Source organism: Neopelma chrysocephalum, unplaced genomic scaffold, assembly GCF_003984885.1.
Source record: "Neopelma chrysocephalum unplaced genomic scaffold, ASM398488v2 Primary Assembly neopelma1_303, whole genome shotgun sequence".
NCBI lineage: Eukaryota > Metazoa > Chordata > Aves > Passeriformes > Pipridae > Neopelma > Neopelma chrysocephalum.
Window position 1 is genome coordinate 430553 of NW_020897965.1, and position 22091 is coordinate 452643.

Consider the following 22091-nt stretch of genomic DNA (forward strand, 5'->3'; position numbering starts at 1 on the left):
TTCTGAGGAGTCTGGTGGTTTCATCCTTTATTTCCACTGCTCACCTAAGCAGGCCAAGGTGCAGCTCAGCTTTCTGTATGTTTGTTTGGTGTATGTTCTGTATTTGTGCAACCTTTGCTGCACGTAGGAGGTCATTTCATGTGTGAAGTTTTCTAACTGAAAACTGATACTCTGAAACCTCTTCATGCTTTCAGCAGCCAGCAAGAAATCATATGGTTTTTGAGACAGAGCTTGACAGGTTAACATACAGTGTGATATGACATGACTGCCTTCAGTGGGATATTAAACTCAGTTTTGCTAAGATCTCTGCAATGCCTTCTGTATTGCTGTTGGGTGGGAATCCTGTGTGGGAGAGCTCTGCTCTCTGCTGAAAGGAGGAGCTGGCTGTGCCAGCAGCTGCGATGCAAACCAGAAAGGCAGACCTGCAGCAGTCTCAGCAGACATGACACTTATCCCTTGCCCTTCCCAATTGTGCTGTCACTTTGCAGTACAGAGGCATTACCTCCCAGGGCAAGAATGACAGACGTGCATATAACTTGTGACCTAAATCTAGGACCTTGCTGAAGGTCTTGGTATTAATTGGCAAGGTCTTGGTTTATATCTGGGTACTAGGAAAAAGCAGGCTGTTTTTCTCCAGCTGCTATACACACAATATGCACAAAGTTTCATATCTGAGGTTTAAATTGAAGTGGAAATGCAGCTTTAACATTTGTAGCCTGTAAATCATGGTTTCAGTGGGATGAGTAATTTTGCACAGGAGACAGACTGGCTCAGCTGTTACTGTACAATTTGCTATTGTACCAAACCGTCTGCTCTTTGGGATGATGTTACAGTGCCATCTGGAGATTCAAAATCCTTGTGGGAATACAGTCATTTTCCTCTCTCCAGCTTGTACTTACTGCTTGTTCTCAGTGATTGCACAGGTCCTGTTTAGTCATAAGGCAACACCTGGATAATCACAGAGCCATTTACAGGCACTTGTATTGGACACAGAGGGACCGAGGTCCTGCTCAGCCTGGCTGCAGAGGATTTGGTGTGCAGGGACAGGGATGGTGTTCCACCAAAGGCAGCTCAGCACAGCCTGGGGTGGCCACTGGACTAGAGCCCTGGCTGACCTGGGTCCTAAATCTCAGTACTTTTATTCCTGTTCTTTCTTTGTCTCCAAAATCTGTTCCCCGACTCCCTTCAAACTTTCTCAACCTTTTTCTCGTGTGTCACTGGTCCAGTCTGGTGTTTGTGTGCCAGACTGATAGAGGCTTTGTGAAATTCGGCTCCTTTGCCACTTCCGAGAAGCAGAGCCTGCTAACCTGTGTCCTTGGTGCCTGGCCAAATGTCCCCTCTCTCTTTGCCTTCAGCTTGCTCTTCCAGCTGTGAAAGGGTGCCACCCTCCAGCATCTCTTGGTTCCAGGACCAATATTACACGCTTTTCTTAGCAGTTGCCTCTGCTCCCAGAACATCTTCTGCATTATGTGAATAGTCTCTTTTGCACCACAGAGTTGGCTGCTGTCTGACTGGAGCCAGATTGACATGAGATGTTTGGTCTGATTTCTTTGGCTGGGGTTCTGCAAAAGCAAGGTAACAGGCAGCAAAACCAGCAGAGCCTCTGGTGGATCTTGCCTTCGTACAATTTAACAAAACAAAATGCAATATCTTCTGTCTACAAATATGTCAGGAGAAAGAATTGTTTGAGCTAAACAGCAGTGTTGGCACAGGAACAAAATGGCCATGAATAGACATAGGCTGGAATTAGAAGTTTCTACCCCCTGAGTAGTAAAGTTTGGGGAACAGTTATGTAATTGCAGGGAGGAGAGTGAGAAACTATTTTTATGATTAAAATTGATAAACTGATGACGAATGACGTGACCAACAATAATACAGAGGTTTGAGCTTGGTAATTCAGTACCTCCCATTTAGATCATGTTTCTAATGACTTGTATTCTTTGGAATTGAGTACGTGAATTTAAAAGGCCTGGTGTTTCTATGGGACTTTTTGCTCAGTTTAGGGAGAGCTGTGCTGTTAGGGGAAATGCTTGTTAGCTGCAAGGGAGAATTTTCTAATACTAAAGCAGGAAACAGGCAACCCAAATAACTGAGGGGCTACTGGAGACATCCTTACCTTGCTTTAGTGTATTTTAGCAAACCTGTAATGAAGTGTAGTATGAGATGTAATTGTCTGTAACAAAGCAGGTTTCTGGAGACTAACGCGAGCAGTATGAGCAAGGAAGAAATGTTCTGATACTTTAACAATCCCCAAAACATCTCCAAACTAGGAGAACATAGAGCAACAAAATATGTGAGATGTGCAAATGCTTAGAGATGCAAATCTGGATTGTGGATTTGTCCATGGTCAGCTAACTTAAAACCTCTAGTTTAGCGAAATGTGACCCCTGAGTTCTCATCCGCATGTTGTGGCCAAGTGACCCGAGAAGGGTCTGACAGGCAGGTTTGCTTTGGTCCCCTCTGGTCCCTGCATCTCTGCAGTGCACACTCTGAAAGCAACTGAGGAAGTTAATTTCTGATTCTAGCAGAAGAAAAAACAGCAAGTGCAACTTCTGTTTTCTTTTCCTTTTGGTTTTGTTGATTGGTTTGTTTGGTTTTTATATGGATTCAGCTCCTTTGCTGTTTAGTGGTTTAGAAGAAGCATGAGAGGGTGCATAGCTCATGCATAGCTCGTGCTGCCAGAGATTGATAGTCAGCTCTCTGAAAATGAGCAGGTGGTTCTGTGCTTGACAATAGTACAAAAATATGTTCACCGTTTGACATTTTTAAAGAATTCATAGGTTAAAGAAATGACAGGTGTTAACCTAAAACCCTGCTATCAAAGGAAGGCCTTGCAAATACTATGCTTTTTCTTACTGATAAGAATTTTTTATTGAATGAGTGATCCTTTATTAACTTCAGTGGAATTTAAACTGATGCTAACTTTACCTGCTTCATTTCACAAGAGAGATTTCTTTCGAGTCAGCAGAATTAAGTAGTACTGTAGCACTAATGAGGCCTCTTGAGCATTATTTGGCTCTTATAAAACAAAAATTGTGATCAATTAAGTGCAAATGAATTGGTACTAGCATATGTGTCTGCAAGCAATCCAGTTACAGAGAGCTAAATGGGCTGATCAATGTCAGCGCTGCCTTTCCCCAGCACTCCTGAAGCTTTGATGCAAACTTTCATTTGGCTTCCAGATGGAGCATCAGAAGCAATAAGGATCATGTGGAAATTCAGAAAATTAAGCTGGCACAATGGCTAAAACTGCCAGAGTAGCCCTTGCCCCTGTGAGGACAGTGCAGGCAGCAGCAGCATCGTGCCCGTGGCAGCTCCCTCTGCCTGCCCAGGGCTGCTGGGCTGGGCTGGGGCCCTCGGGGGGCACCCAAGAGACTCCACAGCTATGAGAAGCATGGAGAAAATAATGGTCAGTCCCTCATTTACAAACTCTCTTTAAGCATGTGAAGTTATGGGTCTTAGTGCATATAATAGTTATATTATCAAGAGAAGAGAAAGAAATATATCTTGGTGTGTCAGGCCAGTAGCACTGTGCTGGAAAGGATGGGTAAGTGCTGTGGTAGGCTTGGTTTTAAAAAGAATGACAATTTGGTGAAATACTCTGCAAGTGCCCTTGTGTGGCCTTGGAGCAACAGCACTTCAGTGACCAAGGAGAACATTTCTACCCAAGAATGGTTGTGGATAAGGTACTTGGTCTGCTCTATGATTAAAAGATAACATAAATAAATATCAGATTATTTGTTTAGTGTACATCAAATTACAAGCTTCAAAAAATTGAACATTTATAAAACATTTAGGAGAATCTCTTATGGTAGTTGTTAGCTTCTATTGAATTACTCTTCCTTTTATGATTTCTACTTTATTTGAAGCAGCACAAACGGATGAAAAAGTACCCACTTTCCTCTTACAAGGAAACCAGGCAATGGATGTTTTATGAGGAGTTTTGGAATGGTTTGAGGATACTCATCTAATCTTGCTATACAGAATTAGAAAGTCTTGTTAGTTTTGTCAGTAGATGAAAAGACATGGTCTGATCCTGCAGCCAGTGGCTTTAGGTAGTCCAATTGGTCTTTTTACCCCTGGTGTGGAACAAGCTTTGAACACTGATCCTGGAGAAGGGATGGACCTGGTGAGGTCAAGACCACAGTGTCAGATTTGGCTTTTAATTGGGACACTTAACTGGTAGAAGAGCAGTTGTCAGGATATGAAGACATAGCCTAAAAGAGAATTTCAGGGACTTTCAAATCCCTGATGATTTCTCCCAAATCACTGATGATTTCCTACCTAAAGAGTGAGTGGAAGACAGCAAGACTTCTGCATTGGAGGAAGGAAGCCAGACCTAACCATCCTAACTTCAATAGCAAACAGCTTTGTGATTAAGGAACTGCCTCACTGTCACCTGAAGTAACCCCCCTTGCTCTCCTTCCTTGACTTGCACAAGATTAAGTGATTTCCTGTTCCTTCTGTCCTTTTCCATGGTTAGTGAATGCACGTCAGCAGCAGGTGATGCTGGCAGATCAGAGGCTTGGAAAAAATGCCTTTTTTCCTTTTATAGGCTTTTCATGGTGGAAGAATTTCTTGTCAAAGTCCTTTTTGTTCTTAAAAGGTATCTAAACAACTCATCAATAACTAAGTCATAGACTTGAATTTTCCTCCAGCTTTTTGTGTCACTAATTCAAAGGGATTTTCTTAGACTTCCGAAGTTTACTCATCTGGAATTCCACAGCCCGTGATGCTGCCAGAATAAGGCTGTGCCTTGGCTCTGCAAGGTGGGGTGTGGCAGGCAGGGAGTGTGTGCCCTCTGGAACCCACTTTTCCCTTCCCGAATCCTGCTCCATGGGGCTGGTCAGGAATTTCAGTGCTGAAAACTGTCACTTTTTTCCTAAAGGTTTGCCCTTGTTTAAAGCAGCCAAAAGTGAAATTAAATGCCTTGCATTGCAGTACCAGAGCTTAAAAATAAATAAGCCCACAGGTCACCAGCTTAGAAAATTTGCATGGGCACAGTCTGGCTCCTCAGAACTTTACAGACGATTGAGCAGATAAACAGGTTAAAAATGGTCTAATCTTTTTGGCTGTTATTAATGCTTGTTTGTACGGACTTACCAGTGTACTGCAAACTGTTCACCTCCATGGAGCTGTTGTCAGGCATCCAGCCACAGTCTGCTGCTGAGGATTAATGAATTCATATCTGTGGAGGCATCAGACAGGAAGGTGTTAGCTGGCATGAACATTATTTGTAATTATTAGATGAAAGCTTCATATAACAGAAGGCATGAGCTGCCTTTCTAGGTCATCCTATAAAACCGTGATGAAACATTGCTGAAAATGAAGTTAGAAATGTTAATAATGGTGAACCAAGTCTGTGAGATGCTTAAGATGAAATTGCAGTCTGAATTACTTCAATTTCTCCAGCTGCACAGCCTGAGCATGCAGAACTCTGTGAGAACAGCAAAGTGATTTGTTTAATTGCTCTCTTCGGGCCTATAGAGTTTCGCAAATAAACCTTTACAAAGCTGTGTTTTTTCTTGATTTGTTTGTGGGTTTTTTGTTTTCATTTTTGTTTGTTTTTGGTTTTTTTGTTTTCCAACAGGAATGTCCTAGTGGGGTTGTTAATGAAGAAACATTCAAACAGATCTATGCACAGTTTTTTCCTCATGGAGGTAAGCAGAGTGCTTTGTGCCTGTCAGGGTTATTGAAGCATGCCTTAACATTCCTTACTGCCAGCTGGCTGTAGAACTGCTGCACATCATCTGTGCCAGGAGTGGGAATCGAGCTTGAGCTTTGTGGGATTTTAGACAGAACCACAAACATCAAGGTGATAAGATTGTTAGGCCCTTTGAACAGTTATTTCACATGGACAAAACACATTACACATTGTCCCTAGTTTTCAGCTCTTTATTCCCCAGGTCCAGAATAGAAACTGGGGATTGATGCTTTTTTCTTTACTGCCTTTCTGGCTGGCAGAAAGTGAAATTGCCTCCCCTCAGTGTGTCTTTGCTTCCCTGCTGTTGGACTGCTGAGCATGTAGTGTCTAGCACAGGAGGGTCCCAGACCTCATTTTGGCCTGAAAATTAACCAAAACCTCCTTAAAATTCTTAAAGCAGTTCTTAGTTGATATGTGAGCTCCTGGCTACATGAAATGATCATTTTTTGTGTTTGTATTACTAGGACAGGGTCATGTCATGTATGGGAATATTAAAGTATTGTATTAAATCACTCAAATAATATATGTTATTGCCTTTTAAAAACATCAGGAATCTATGTGTTCTTCTAACTGGATATGTTCTGTAGGGATACTGTTTTCAAACTGAAAGAAATGAGTAATCTTTTTTAGTAAAAATGTTTTTAGTAAAAATCTTTTTAGTAAAAATCTTTTTAGTAACAGATTAAGTGTTTGAGGCTTTTCAAATCTATTCCACTCTGTAGTAGCTGCAGAATACACTCCCTGGGGAATGACAACTGATGTTTCTGCAAGACTGTATGTGTGCATGTCCTTTACTTTAAGAAGGTCATTAACAAATGTTTTTTTAACTAAATGTCAAGATAAACCACATTATGCTTATGTGTTTTACAGTGCACGGGACCTCAAAGATGTACACCTATAAAAAGTTTGCATTAAATTTCAGTATAGACTTGATGATTTCCTGTTATGAATGCTTTGTTTTGTTATAAAATGCAACCAGTCCATTGATTGATTGATTGCAAAAATTTAAGTATTTATAATCTCACTGTATTTCTGGATGTGGGTTTTTTCCAACTTGAGTTCCAGTAAGTCCAAGGAAAATCAGTTACCCAAACAACTCCTTTACTTGACCCAGCTCAGATATAAAAAACAGTCAGGCATAGAAACTTCATTTTTTCATGGATAGATAACTTTTCTCCATTCTACTGAAGTTGTCGAAGACTTGTCTTTCCTTTTTCTGTGTGTCCCATTCCCTTGAGATGTGATTCTCCCTTAGTTAATGATGATGGAAGTACAACCATGCTTAATTGTAAATCAGTTCAACAGCAGATGGGATTTTGTATTTTGCACTGTTTTCTTTCACTTGGTTTCCAAACTATTTGTGTGATTTTAGTGTCATAAGTTGTGAGATTTCGGAATCTTCAGAGATTCTTTCACTTTTATGGCACTCTTTACAGATAAACCTGTACAGCCTAAAGGTGGTAATGTAGCTCTGAATCAAAACAACATTGTCACCCCAGGGTTGTGATTTTTTTGTGCACATAGGGCTCCTATCCTTGGCAGTTTTAATTTTTGCTAATCTGTCATCAAGTGATACTAGTGAACTAAGTATTTCTTAATGTACATCGTACCAAATTGAAATAAGACCTCTAGCTTAATATTTTTAGTTCATTGTTCAGTTTAGTTTAGTTTATTAGGAGCATTTAGTATGACTATCCCATAAGTAATGCTGTGGTTTTCTTCTGGAGCTCTTTTATTTCAGAATCCTTCTCTTAAAAATGTAGTACACAATTTTTTTTACCCTAAACTCCAGTGTATTCTATCCTTAGGAATGACAGTAACTTAAGTATTTGATTTTCCTGCATGCTGTTACACTTTCCTGGATTTGAATAATGTCAGAGTAAGGAGATGCTGGGTCATTCCACCTGTGCACATAGCACAGGGAACCAGGCTTCACCTGAATACCCAAACACTGAGTACGGAGACTCAGGTTTGACTGATGCTGTGTGCTAGAGACAAAGAATAGAAGAGACCAAAAGTGTGTGGCTGCTAGAGTAACAATGAAATAATCAAGGAACTTTAATGTCAGTTGCTTCTACCTTGGGAAGCTGGGCTCTGGTAATACAGAGAGCAGTGCAAATTGCCTCCGGAGCAGAGAACAGGCCACTGAAGGTCTTAAAGTTGTACACCAGTTGGATTTTTTTTGTATACCATCACTGTTATTCCTAGTCAACAGCCATCATTCACATGGCTATAGAGACTTTTCTTCTCAATAGAAAAGGTTTTCTAAAACCAGCAGTTTAAGATTCAAAAGGATGAAAATGTGCTTCAGGTGAGATTGCTCTCTAGCAGTCAAGTTACTGGAGCAAGAGCCTTGTGCAGCTGGGCAGTCCTTGGGGGTCTCTGCCATGTCTCACACAAAACAAAATGGTAGAGGAAGGATGCACATGTGCTGCTGACAGTCTTTGGTATTTTTGCTGTGTTTCCCACCAGAGCTAATACTCCATTTGACCCAGAGACATTCTGGGATGGTTGGGTTTTTCTGCTCGCTCTTTCAGATAAAGCCTCATAATCCAAATAGTTTCTACTGTAACAAAAGCTTTTGCATTTCAAGGCTGTTTTAAGGGATGGTGTCAGGATTTTGCAAGTCCATGTTACCATTTACTGGTTCACAGAATGCCTGGCAATGCTACAAGGTTGGTTTTTATACAGAAGGAAAATAAGATCGTAACTGTTGTTTAGAGCCATTAGTGTATGAAGAGCTGCTGTACCAGTTCATGTTTCTGTGTTTTCAGATGCCAGCATGTATGCACATTACCTCTTCAATGCATTTGACACTGCACAAAATGGCTCAGTGAAGTTTGAGGTAATTGGTTTGCATCTTCCTCCTACTCCACTTCCGCAGTTTTGTGGTTTTAAGCTTTTCGGTCCATTCTTGTAAAGTAGTAGGACTTGTTGGATTAAAGGATAGAGGTTTCAGTCTAAAGTCAGTTGATGTTTTAAAATCTGGTTCAGCTTAGCTTATGCAGATGCTGTTGTGTTTCCTCTCAGTCAAGAAACATCTCGATCATAATAGTCAGGATCAGGAGAAAGCACAGAGGTTTATGTGGCACGGGGGAGTGGTTGAGGACAGTCCAATATGAAGAGAGATGAGGAGTACAGATAACTTGCAAGTTGTACCTTCTGCAGGCATCATGCATTAAGTAATTGAATAGTTGTATCTCTATGTTCCTGGAATATGGTGTTTCTAAGCTTATTTGATGTGTTGAATAAGCATCTCAGGTACTTGGTATCTAATGGAAACTAAATGCACCCTTTAAGTAAAAGGCCTTTAAGTAAAAGGCCTGTGGCTACAATAACTCTTCATGCTCACACCCATCGTTGTAGGAGTGCAGCAAAAGGATATGTTAAGTCATAGACTTCTGGTGGACGAACTTCATAGCTTTGAAGACATTTCACTGTGATTATAAAACTACAAATCATAGGCAGTCTTGCCTTTGCTGTCAAATGGCCAAGAACTCCAGCAATTTTCAGATAAGATTGAGAATTGTGTTAATTCATTAAATGTAAAATGGGAATGTTTCCATCTGTATCTGTGTGTCTCTGTAGAAAGGGCCACAGTACGAGGTTTGCATATGGCAACTACTCAGTAGTTAAAGGTGTCCAGAAACCTAAACAGGCTGAGAACAGGGAAATGCTGTTAAAAAAAAACTAAAAGAAACCCTAGAAAATGCTGAGCTTTCCTTCCTGACAGACCTGTCCATTTACTGGTTCTCAAACATAAGCATTTTGTCCCCTTTTTTATACTGTTCAACAAATTCAAATTCCTCTGAGCCTTGGCAAAAAGGATCAGGGGGTTTTAAGTGGTGATTCACTGCCTCATGCAGAGCTCATGGAGGTGACAAGGGAAGGACTAAGGATGTTAAATAAGTTATCAGGAACTCTACAGCTCGGTTAACTTGAAGCTCAGCCTGTGCTAACAAACCCCTGTAGCAATGCTACTCACAGTGCCTGAGCCATCACGCAGGATAAATAATAAATCAAAGTTATTGGAAGCAATAACTTTACTGGAAACAAAAAAAATGCAATTAAAATGCTGTGTCCCACACTGAATAATTAGTGACAGGAATCACATCTGGTCAAGTCTGACAGATTTTGCCTGAGAACAAAACCAAAGGCTCCCTTGTTAGAGGAGTTTAGGATCTCTCCATCTCTCAAGGTGAACATAGAGAAAATGCTGAATTTTCTCCCTACTTTGCCAGCACCTAGATCTGGAGGTAAGAAAGCATCAGCTTCTACATCCACAGGCACAGTCCAGCTGTGTTTAGCCAGGTAGTGGCAATTTGAGTGATGACTCCTTGTAGCAGGGAGGAGAATGGCCACTGGAGCATTTGGCAGTGCTCTTAAAACCCAAATATCTTAGCAGATGCTTCATCCATTGAGTTCAGTCAGAGAGGACACCTTTTCAGAAAAGGGAGCCAGAAGAGGTTGATAACCATATGCTCCATCCTAAAAAGATAAATCTTTTGACTGGCATCATATAAAGAGGACTTAGAAAAGGATGTTATGAAAATTCACACTTCTCTCTCTGCTTCAAACCAGGATTTTGTGATGGCTTTGTCTATTCTTCTACGTGGAACTGTTCATGAAAAGCTAAGATGGACATTTAATCTGTATGACATAAATAAGGATGGCTATATAAACAAGGAGGTAAGGCTGTTCCTGACAAATGTGGTTGATTTCAGAAGAGAAACAACTCTTTTTTTGTTGCAGAACACAATTAATTTCACATGCAGGTAATTAAAAGCAAATCAGAATGCACTTGAGCATTTATCTGTGTCTAAGTAAAGTGCACAGAGATCTTATTGCATGATTTTCTAGACATATTTTCCTATATTATAGTGTTTTTAATGAATTAGTTTAGCTGGGAGCAAAATCCTGGTTACAGCTATGAGCCACATAACCTTTGCAAAGAGGAGGGTGGCAGTGGCAATAACTAGTTGGTGACTGAGGCACGAGGGCTTTCTTTCTGCACTGGAAGGTACAGTGTGAGTCACCTGGAGCACTGGAAGCCCCCAGCACCACTTCCAAATCCTGCATTGTCATATGTTTTTATCTTCTTATCATTGCTTGTTCCCATTGTGGGAAGTCTTGGTTTTCAGCATGGTAACCTTGAATATGTTTCAAATACATCTTGGTCTACTCAAAACCGTCCTGGAGGGTTTGCAGTTGCTGCCACCGGCCATGGAGCCGAGTGCAATTTGTGCCAGCTGTGGAGAGGGGCCAGGCTCCCGTGCCAGCCCTGAGGGTCCCTGGGACAGGCTCAGGACAGAGCTCCCACTTGCTCTCAGCAGCTGCTGTGTCTGAGCGCAGGCCCTGGGCTGGAGGAGCAGAGGGAGCACTGCGGGAGCCTTGGCACAGCTGGGGCAAAGGCAGGGCACAGGCAGGGAGAAGAAATTGCTTTAAATAGGATGAATTTGTATGTCATGGTACATCTGTCTTCATGCACGTGTACAGGCATTCTATGTGCTGTTTTGTAATAGGAGAAGGAGGGTGAAGGAAAGGGCAGTACAAGACAGAAATGTGTTATTGTTTCTCTTAATTTCCTTTCTGTGTTTGTGCTGGCATGCTGCTATGGCAGGAAATGATGGATATCGTAAAGGCAATTTATGATATGATGGGAAAGTACACATATCCAGTGCTCAAGGAAGATGCACCAAGGCAGCATGTAGAAGTGTTTTTCCAGGTACCTGGTTTTTTTGTGTGTTTTTCTTAACACTTGAGCTGTGCACTGATAGACTTTACTGGAAAGTTGTGTCTATGCCTCACTATATATTCCAAAATAAACCCTAGCAACCATTCAGCCCAACACTACAGTGTCTGCTGATTTGCTGGCTCCAGGGGTATCTGACTTGTCTCTTAGCCTGACCCTTTGCACTGGGATGTGCCACATGCAGAAGTCTGAAGCCTCTGCCATGTGTTGTGGCCCTTCTGTGCTGCTTCTCTCAACTGCCCTAATGACAGACAGGAATGTGGGTGGGGGTTGGTGAAGCAGTGAATAAATAACCAGTGGAATTAGTGCAGAGATTGTGGTGTATGTCAAGGAAATAGTTGGAGATAACCACAAAAGTGCTCCAAATCCCAGAGTCCTTAGCAGTCAGCCAATCTGGCAATGACATTGAGTCTGTGATCTAAGCTTATCAAGTGCCCAGCTTTATTCAGGATGCATCAACTAAGATATTATACTGTAACAACAGTGTTGCCAATGAAAACTAATTTTTTTATTTTATTTTTCAGAAAATGGATAAAAACAAAGATGGAGTTGTAACTTTAGATGAGTTTATTGAATCGTGTCAGGAGGTAAGGACTAAATTATAACTGAGAGGAAAGGTCTAGCTCATGCCACATCATATGCTTCCCTTTGGACAAACCCTGTATGAAATAAGATGCTGCTCAGGATTCTGGGGTTTTTTTGCTCTGTGAAAAAAAACACAACAAACCAACAAAAAAATAGCTTCAAGACTGAGTTTCTGGTGATGCTCTTGTTAAGCCTGTGACTGAATAGTGAGGTAGTGGGTGCCTGAGTCTGTAGACAAGCACTAGAGAAGTTGTAGACAACTCTAGAGAAAGCTCATAACTGCCTTGGGTGGGGTTTTTTGGTTGGTTGGTTGGGTTGGGTTTTTTGGGTTTTTTGGTTGGTTGGTTGGGTTTTTGGGGGGTTTTTGGTTGGTTGGTTGGTTTTTAATGAGGCTGCCCAGGTAATTAAACTGCTGGACTGATTTGAGCTCTGATTCACCAGTGGTGATGTGGGGATGATGGAAGACTTGACTGGTACAATAATCATCTAAAAGGCAATCTCTGCCTTTTGTAACATTTACATTAGTGCAAATAATTGCATAGTGGCCCTTCTATGTATTTTACTTTCCCTGGAAAATTCTTTCCAGTTCTGCAGCCAGAGAACTCTTCTGCCCCTGAGCAAGGGGGAGATGATCACTCTGGAGGGCTGGGCTGGCTTGCTGTTGGTTCTGTGTCAAGCCTGGCTCTGGCCATATCCAGATTACCTCTCAGTCAGGGACTTCAGGCAGCAAAATCCTTGTTAGCAGGTGCATAATAGAAAACTAATGTTTTTCAGTTACTTCATTTTTGGTCCCTCCTGGTTGTTTGGCTAATTTTTGGCACCATCTTTACTTTGATCATTTGTGTAGTGTATTATCCTTCACATTCATCATTTGACTGTAGGTTTGTCTATGATTAGTGGTCTCAGAGCTGAAGCAGCTTTACTTCACTTATAACTGTTGCAGTTTTAATTCTTTGCCCTAGTTTGAGCTTGGTTCCTTCTGTTGCCATCCTTGCACTAGGAGCTGGGCAGATTGATGCACTGGCAGGTGTGGTTTCCTGGTGGGCAGGAATTATTTATTTTTTTTTTACCTTTATGAAAAACCAACATAAGTGCACTACAGTGCTTACTTGTGCCATTGCAGAGGCTCTGGCTCGTGGGCAGGGAACTCCTGGCATTGCCTTGGAGAGGATGATTGGTATCTACCAAACTGTGTTAGAAGGGACATAGCTAATGCTGCCTCAAAATATGATTGAGGAATGCAGTGCAATAGATCTCTTAAGTTGCTCAATGTGGAAAACTAATTTCATGTTACAGCTATTCTAACTTTTGGAATAACTGAATTCCTGGGAGGAAAAAATCATCATGTTTTTGTATGCTACTCTGGTTATTACCTTGAAGTACAATTTCAAGATTTCAAGAGAAATAATCTAGGGTTTCCCATGTGTCTGTAACTTTCTCATTTGGCTCTAGGAACCTTGGAGAGGCTGAGATTGCACAGATTGCATGTGTTTTGGTTTTGAGCTGGTTGTATTTCTGGGATAAAGTGCTCCCTCAAGGCAGCTTTCTTATCTGTTCAAAACATGCCATTTCAGTCAGACTTGTGGAGCATCATTAGCCAAGTGCCCATTTGCACACCCAGGATCAGTGGCATCCAAGGGTTTAGCACAGCCACAGCCTGTGCTTGCCTGGCCCACACCAACCCAGGGCTAAAGTAAGAGACAACTTCTGAGCTGAATCAGGGCCTGGGCACTGAGGGGGTAAAGCATTACCAGAGCAAGGCTGTTTCCTGCAGGAGCAGCTGCAGAGCTTCCCTGTGCCAGGCAGAGTTATGAATTGTGCTTTTCCCTGCTGGTTTCATGGAAGTATCTTTTCCTTGCTTTCAGGACGACAATATCATGCGATCGTTACAGCTCTTTGAGAATGTCATGTAACCACGTAACCAGCGATGGAGGAATCCGAGACTTCCTGTGTAACAAAGATCTCCTTTCTGGGTGAAAGCTTTTTACAACTGAGCCATGTCCAGTGCGTGAGGATTTTGTATGACATCTCCAACCAAATGGCAACTGAATGCAACCGATCCCACCTCTTCTCCCCAGGAGACACTGGTGGCCCTTTGTTTCATTTTGGAAGCATGTGAATATTTTAATAAACCCTGACAAGAGAGAACTGCTGCTCGAAGTTCAATGAGTAATATAGAGCATTGTTTGCTAGGCACAAGTCCTGCTTTTAATCTAGCAAGCTTAATTACCTATGATAGCACATGTCAATAACTATTCAGCCATCTATTGCCAGTGACAGCTCAGTCTATGCTACCATATGGCACAATATTTGATGAATGCCTTGCCGTTTATCTGCTTTGACAAAAGTCACATCTACCAGGGCAGTCTGTGAAAAATGAACAGTCAATGTACCTGGGACATTGAGCAGACAGGCTATGTAACCAGTATCCCCATTTCTGCAGAGATCCCACTTCTCACATGCACTGGTGCCACCATGCTGAGTTTGGTGGAGTTTTTCCTGAACACATGAACCAGGGGATCTTCATGCCAGGGTGAGCCAGAAAGGAGCAAAACGTGTTGCACATATAAAAAACAAACTACAGAACAAATCCTGTTCAATGATGGTAAGTTCCTGAAAGACCAGGCAGGTTTATAAGGGCTGGTACAGAAAGATGATTACCTGCTCTGGTCCCAGCCACCTGCTGCAGTTGCAGTGTGTGATGGGACACCAGGTGATTCCCCACTGTGCATCTCAGAAGCACTGTGGGCATGTGCTGTGGTCCTTTTGCTATAGTTTGGCACACACTTTCTAAGTTCATCATTTGAATGTTTATATTTTTCCATTGGACATGACAGTGAGTTCTTGCCCCCTTTATGGACTTATTTACTTAGTGAAGAACAGGGCCCAGAAGATGCAGCTGTGTTTCCACATACGGACCTTGGCACCCACAAATTGCCCTGTACATTTGATTGGGAGCTACTGAGTTGTTGTTAGCCTCACAATCACATGCCAAGCCTGTATTTTTGTCCTACAAGGCAGTAGCATACCTTGTACAAGCCCCATTTCCTTGCTAATGCCAAGTAGAGTATTGGTTTGGGGAGTTGGTTTTTTGATTACTAAAACAGAAAATAGTAATGAATTTACACCAAGGTTGGATTTTGCCCAGTAGATGATTTGTCAGCTGGGGAACGTGTCAGAGCCTTCTCTGCAGAAGCCTCTTGGGAAAGCTGACACACTATAGTGCCATTGCCATCTCCAGGTAGGTAATGGCTGAGAAACCAAGGGAAGGAGGGAACAGCCAACTTTTCCAGCTGCTCAAACCACATAGACAGGATGGTCCCTGCCATAGTGCTGCGTTGCTCCCATTCAGTAAGCATATATTTTTATTGTATCAGATACTATATTACAAATAAACTGTTAGCAGTGAAGATATATTTTAAAAATTATGTAAGTGTAAGCTTTTTATAATACAGAATATATAGAATGCCTCAGTTCTGTAGCCCTAATTTTATAAAAATTTCATCTATTGAAGCATTCCTGATTATAGAAGTAGGTCTGATCAGTCCTAGTGTAATGATATGCTGATTCCCCAAGATGGGGCATTTTCACCTTTTACTGTGCTCCTCCATACACTTCAGTGTAGTCTTAATTTTATTTCTCTAAGCTGTCCCCTGGTCATAAAAAGTGATACTTGAGTGAAGTTGCATGTCTGCAGGAATGACACCCTAGTCTGTCTTGTTTATTGCCTTTCATACAAGCACCATTAATTCCTTCCCAGCAGTGATCCAGAGCACAGCAGCTCCCATGAGGGACTGTATTTGCAGGAGGGATGTCATGCTGTGAGAGTAGCTTGTCCCCCAGTTGTTGGGTACTGTCCATTTAGGTTTTATGTAACAGACACTTGATAAAGTCATCAGTTGTAGCTGAAACAATACACAGCTTACAGTGTTATTTCTTGATTCTTCTTGCAATTGCTTTAGCAAATGACAGAATTAAATATAATTAATTATCTGGTTTTCCCTCCCACCAAAACAACATCTGTCTGTTATCAGCCTAAGCAGTTAACTGCAAAGGAGGGAGAAGTGGTCAGGACAATGGAAAAGACAAATTTGCATCGGGCTAGCACAGTGCCTTTCTCCTCTAACAGTCTTGCTCCCAATGGGCTAATGAGATGGCACATACAGACAGAAACGTTTGGGATGTGCCCTTTTCAAAAGAAAATGTTATTAGTTGCATGATGCCATAGCCCCTGAAGCTAAATTAATTTCTGGAGTTACTGTGATGAATTTGGCCTCAGCTGGTTCCTGTCCCCGCTGGCAGTAGTGCTGTGCAGGGCCTGCCTGTGCTGTCACCCCGTGTCGAGTGGGGCCCCAATTCCACACCACGCTCCCCACAGCTGGGGTCCCTGACAGTACCTGCTGAAGTGCATTGCTGGGTACCAGTACTGACCCTGCAGTTCTGGCGTCTCCTTCGCTGCTGTGCCAGCTTTCCACTCCCAGGAATGATGGGGGTGCATCAGGGAGATGCTGACAGCCACGCTGAGTCTGCCCTTGGGCATTAAGAGCTTCAGTTTGGGTCTCACAGGAGCCAGACGCCTCCCAGGCACCCCTGATGTTCAGCCCTGGGTTGAGCTCTTTGTTCCACCTGAAGCCCTATGGTAGCTGAGACAGGAGGATTTGCAAAGTGGCACCCACAGTTGTATTTTCCTGTAGCTCAGATTGCAGATTCTGTCTGGGGCAGAGTTCTTGCCGCTGCAAAACCAATTATTGCCCTATGTTTGTCCCTGATCCCACTGCTACAGCCAGAGGCTGGGATGCACCAGTGTGCAGATGTGCTCCAGCCAACAGGTGACAGAGATCCAGTGACTGTGAGAGAGTCGTGCTCTGCATGGAAATGGCTTTGGTTTGGTTTTTATGTTTTCTCATGAATGTTACTCTGTAAACTTGCCAAGCCTCCCCTTGCTCAGAAATGGGGCTTGTAATATTTATGACAAATACGACTACAGCTTTCTAAATAAAACACAGTATGCTATTCCAATCCCTACCCTCATCAATCCTCCTGCCAGTACATGGAAGGCAGTTCCTGTGCTGCTTCTCAGCTACAGTCAGACTGTCAGTGCTATCAACTGTGCTCATTTCCTCCAAGTGGTGAATGTTTAAATAACGTCTAAATCAGGACTCTGACTGTGTCATTAGTTACAAACATTAGTCTGCATCTTCATGCCGGCATTTTTTTAAAGAAAGCCTTTCTAACATGCATTTTATGCAACATATTGAAAAATAGGAATGTGATTAATGATAATGAAAAAAAAAAAAAGAAAAAAAATGTACCGTACCTGTTCTGTGGCTGTTTGGCTGTTTGTTTTCCTGTTCTTCTGAATGCATTGCAATATTGTAAGTAACCATGAGCCAAGCTGTAAGCCTGAGGCACAGATACCCTGAGGTTAGGGCACCATGGGCAGGACTTTGGCATTGTCTGACTGCAACATGTGTTGAGAACAAACACCCACGTGTCCATTGGTGACCTCTGGTGAGATGATAGCAGCAGTGTATCAACCTTTTCTTCTTATTCATGGAAGTGCCATGAAAGACCTAAGGAAATGTGCAAATAATGTAAATTTTGATAACTAAAGCCATGTTAATGGAGCAGCCATGTAAAGCTTCACTCTTACAAATGCTATTCTCCGATGGTAATTTGTATTAAATTTTGTTTAATGGTTTAAAAAATGTTGGTTTTAATAATAAAAAGAAAATATCTCTAGGAGGGTGTCCTTTCTTAAGCTCAATATGTATTTTTCCTTAAGGGACACTGTCAGGTTAAAAATTTGCAAAGAAACTTTTAAAAGTAGGACTCAAACACATATCTGTGTGCATAGGGGCACTGAATCTGAACTGTGCTGTGAGTGCAGCACTTACATGCCAATGATTTATCTGCATCATTGATTCAGGGGTGCTCTTATATTTGGTATGGCAACATACACCAAACTGATAGTCTGGCCCTTGTGTAAATAAGAATTCAGAAATGTTCTTCCACCTGCATCACTGATAGTATTTTGGAGTAGTATAAATGGAAAGCTTACAGGCATGTCTTTTCTCTTCAGCAGTTTTGCTTAAGTATAAGCAGGAAAATAGGCAATTGAGTTGAAAAAAAATGCAAACACTTTTATGTTAGAGATAAGAAAAATAACCCAAAACCTAGCAGTGTCCCTTTAGCTCTAGTTTGTTGTAAACATCCATTCTGACACGTGGACAAATGCAGGAGTGATTTTGCGAGACTATATATATGTGTGTACATACATACATATAAAGTTTGATAAACTCCGTTCTGCAGGGTATAATCTGTCTGCCAGTACATCCCAGGAAAAAGAACATTCATACATGCAGAAATGTGAAAATAAAGGTGTCTGTGTGAAACGTGTATTGGTCTCAGTGCAGTGCCTGCACAGGGGCATTGCCCAGCCAGCCCTTGGCCACGCAGAGCCCTGGGAGGCACCCAGGGATGGCACCACTGCCACCAAGGCACAGCAGGGCCCCTGCAGAATGCCACCCCCGGCTTCTCAGTGCCCCTGCAAGGAGAAGGTGTGGGCACTCTGTTCAACACCCCTCTCTCCATGGGATGTGCCCCCGGCTGTTGCCAGGCAGAGCAGGGTCAGACTTCAAGCACATGCAGAGGCTTTTGGTTCACTTTTCAGCTGCAGGTTTGCTCAAGTGGCTGTCAAAGCCTTCGTCACTGCTGTGAGATACTGGTCACCTCTGGTTTTCTTCTGAGTCCATCACTATTGCAGACTGAGCATCTCATCCTGCTGCTTGAGCATTGCAGAGCATTGCACCTGATGGACTGAAGGGCAGTGGGGAGGGAGCAGATCTGCACTGGCCAGGAGGGCTGTTCCCCACTCCCTGGGGGACTCCAGAGTGCAGAGGGGGAAACTGAGGCAAACAACTCAGCAAATTAAAAGGTTACTTTTGAATTCAAAACTAGCTTTCTCTTACTGAGAGATTAATTCTATAACCGCTGCTTATCCATGCAGGTCCAGCAAAGCTGGAAAGGGAGAAGGCCTGGACACGCTGTCAGCATGAAGTCCTACTTCTTTGCTCAAGCAGAAGTTACCAACTACCCTGTTCTCTTGCATTTGGGGCCAGACTTGTGTCTGAGATGGAGAAACATGGAGAAACCATGCAGCATGCTGGGGAAAGTGAGCCTTGTATCCTGATAGAGGAGGATGTGACTGGAAGCACTGGTCTGCAACTTAGGTTTAATTTGATGAATTGTTATCATCTCCAAGGCCAAATATCTGGGGTCAATTCTGAGAGATCCAAGCCCAAGGGGAGCTGATCATTCCTGCTGAGAGAAGAGCAGCTTGCTAACTTTCTTTCTTCCCTCCTACGTTACCCCCTCAGCTGCAGCCCACCTGAAACCACAGCATGTGCCCCTCAATTCAGTGCTCAGGGCTGTTTAAACTTCTTTGTCTTTGTACAGCACACTGGTGACAGGCAATAGAGTGGCAGCAGACTAGTACAGAGGTCAGGAACGAGGCCATGGTGTGAGGTGACTTGTAGCTATGACAGGAATACATAAGGAAGTTTTCATATATAATTGTTATGAAAAATAAACAGAAATGTTCATTCAGATTTGAAGACACTACTGCCAATTGCCTGTGTGACACTAATCAAAGGTTAAAGAAAGCATAATCAAAATGCAGTTAAAGTAAAAACAAATGCACAAGGTATCTGTAATAGCAATACTAAATTCTCTATTTAATTCAATAATCAAACTGCCATGTGAGTTTGTCAACCTCAACAAGCCAGTCAAGGATAGACATCCCTTTATAAGCTACCCAGGTGAGAAGCACACTGAAATCAGGTGTCAGCTGAACCCCCTATTTGCTTGTCTCCAGCTGAGGTGATGCAGACTTCTGTGTTCAGGTGATGGTCACCCCAGCCTGCCCAGCACAGGTAAACACAGGTTTCCAGTGGTAGTTTCTCTCTTTGAATTCTGTCCCAAAGATGTGCATTTTGCAGGTCAGGAGTTAGAGTTGGGGTGATTTAGATGGAGGGGATCAGGCACTGTCACCTCCCCATGGCACTGTCCTGTTCTGATACACCAATTGCTCTCTAAACTGTCAGCCACATTTTCAGCTGCTGAAATAAATCAGCTGGGGGATGGCTCTCAAATATTTTTTAAAAAAAAGATTAAGGTAAATAAGTTTCTACATTAGATCTGGATCCTTCACCTGCATTCACCTTTAACAAACCCGGGTGTATCATATCTGTGTATATGTGTACTACACTGATTTGGAAAAAAAGAAGAATCAAATAGAACTGAGCAGCCTCTTGTTTGCTCTAAATGACACTGGGGTTTTTTTCAATATCACCATAATAATTTTTAATACTGCTTGTATATTGTCATAGCATAGACTCTGGTGTCAGGTTAACTAACAGGACCTGTCCCAGAAATGATTCTTACTCCTCTCAGAACATGGTGGGTGCCATGTAAGTGGCACTTAGCTCATGCACTGACATTCAGCCAGGAGAACAGAACAGGTTTGTTTCTGGAAAAGTCCATTACCCTCATCATAACTTACAGCACCTGCTTAACTGACTTGTTTAGGCAGCTGATAAATAGCTGCCTGGATTTCAGGAGACAAGGTCTGGGGGAGTTGCATGGACAAAGGTGTGTGCTTCTTGATGGGCTTGGGGGGAACACTGGATGTCAACAAGATCCCTCCTCGCACAGCAGGACTGGACAACGGGGCAGACAGAGCCCAGCCTGGTAACTTTTTGTTGTCTGTGGGGCAGATAGCAGGTATCACACAGTGCTACCTTAACCACTGTCACACTTGAACACCTTTACAGTTGGCTTTGAGAACTAGTTGAAAAAATCATGTCCATGTAATACTTTTATAAAAATAGTCATTAAAAATGTGCCTAAAAATGTATCTAAGAGTAGGGAAGGTGAAATTTGAAGAACAAAATCTAAAGAAAATCAATTATTTCTAATTCACAGACAGAGAACTGAAGCAAAATTTTGTGTCTTTTCATCACATCAGGTCTGCACTGTGTGGGATCAGGAATGGGAGCTGCATGAGCAGAGCAGAGATAGGAGAGCTGGCGATGGACCTGCCCTGCTGCTTGGCCAGGAGAGGCTGGCTCTCTGCAAACAGGACACCTGACTCCCTCACCCTCCAGGAGGTGGGAAATGAACTGAAGATCTCAAGAGCCTCAATGGATGTGGTTATTTCCAGCCTGGTTTTTTTGAACTTCCCTTTTTGTCTTGCAAAAGAGAAGCGTGACTCTCTCCCTCTGTTCTTGTAGGGACTGGGAATCACTGGGGGGCTCTGGCTGGAAGCCCACATGGCAGGAAGGTGCCTCCTGGCAGCACAAGTTGTCATATTGACTGTGACATTCCCCTGGGGATTCACCTGCTGTCCCGTCCCTGGGGCTGCTTCGGGCCAGCACACACAGCCAGGGCCAAGGGGGTACAGGGTGATCTGCACTCCTCCTTCAGGACAGGGGCTCCTGCAAGAGGGGAGCAGTGCACAGTGGGGAAATGGGGATGTTTCCTTTAGAAACCTGGGACACTTCAAAACTTACTTGTTGGGATTTGCACCCACATCCAGTGGCCATGAAATGGAGAACAGGACCAGGGCTGCAGGAACAGGAACGCTGCCGTGTTTCACTCACAGGAATCAGCTCTGGGCTCAAGTCTGGCTGCAGAAGATGGGCCTGGATGGTTACTGCTCTCACCCAGATGTGAGAATGAGCTTGAGCACTCACAGACCCTGTGACCTTCCTTCCAGGCACCACAGGTTTTCTCAGGACTGTGTTCCCACTGTCTCCAAACTCAGGCCCCAGCTCAGACACTTCTGCCTGTGATTGAAGGGGCACACAAGTGATAAAGCCCCATTGCCACTGCCCCAGTGTTTTAGAGTCTGCATTTGCTCTTTATATTTGCAGAGAGAGCCAAGGAGCACGTACACTGATGTTGGGAAGGATGGAGGTGAAAGGACCACTGCTAGTAATGTACAGTCATATCCTTTGTTAAAATGTCTGTGGAAAGCTAGTGCTGATC

General features: G+C 42.8%; 1 protein-coding gene across 15 annotated transcripts in view; it reads left to right on the forward strand.

Moving 5' to 3' along the window:
• The window catches only part of KCNIP1 (potassium voltage-gated channel interacting protein 1), a 443767-nt gene extending 425337 nt beyond the window's left edge, over nucleotides 1–18430 (forward strand). For all 15 annotated transcript variants that reach the window (XM_027705014.1, XM_027705015.1, XM_027705026.1 and 12 more), the window contains 6 exons: nucleotides 5591–5660; nucleotides 8479–8549; nucleotides 10286–10393; nucleotides 11325–11429; nucleotides 11981–12043; nucleotides 13907–18430. In XM_027705014.1, coding sequence (XP_027560815.1) covers nucleotides 5591–5660; nucleotides 8479–8549; nucleotides 10286–10393; nucleotides 11325–11429; nucleotides 11981–12043; nucleotides 13907–13954 — 465 coding nt within the window. In that variant the 3' untranslated portion in view covers nucleotides 13955–18430. The remainder of the gene's footprint in view (nucleotides 1–5590; nucleotides 5661–8478; nucleotides 8550–10285; nucleotides 10394–11324; nucleotides 11430–11980; nucleotides 12044–13906) is intronic.
• Nucleotides 18431–22091: the final 3661 nt, after the last annotated feature.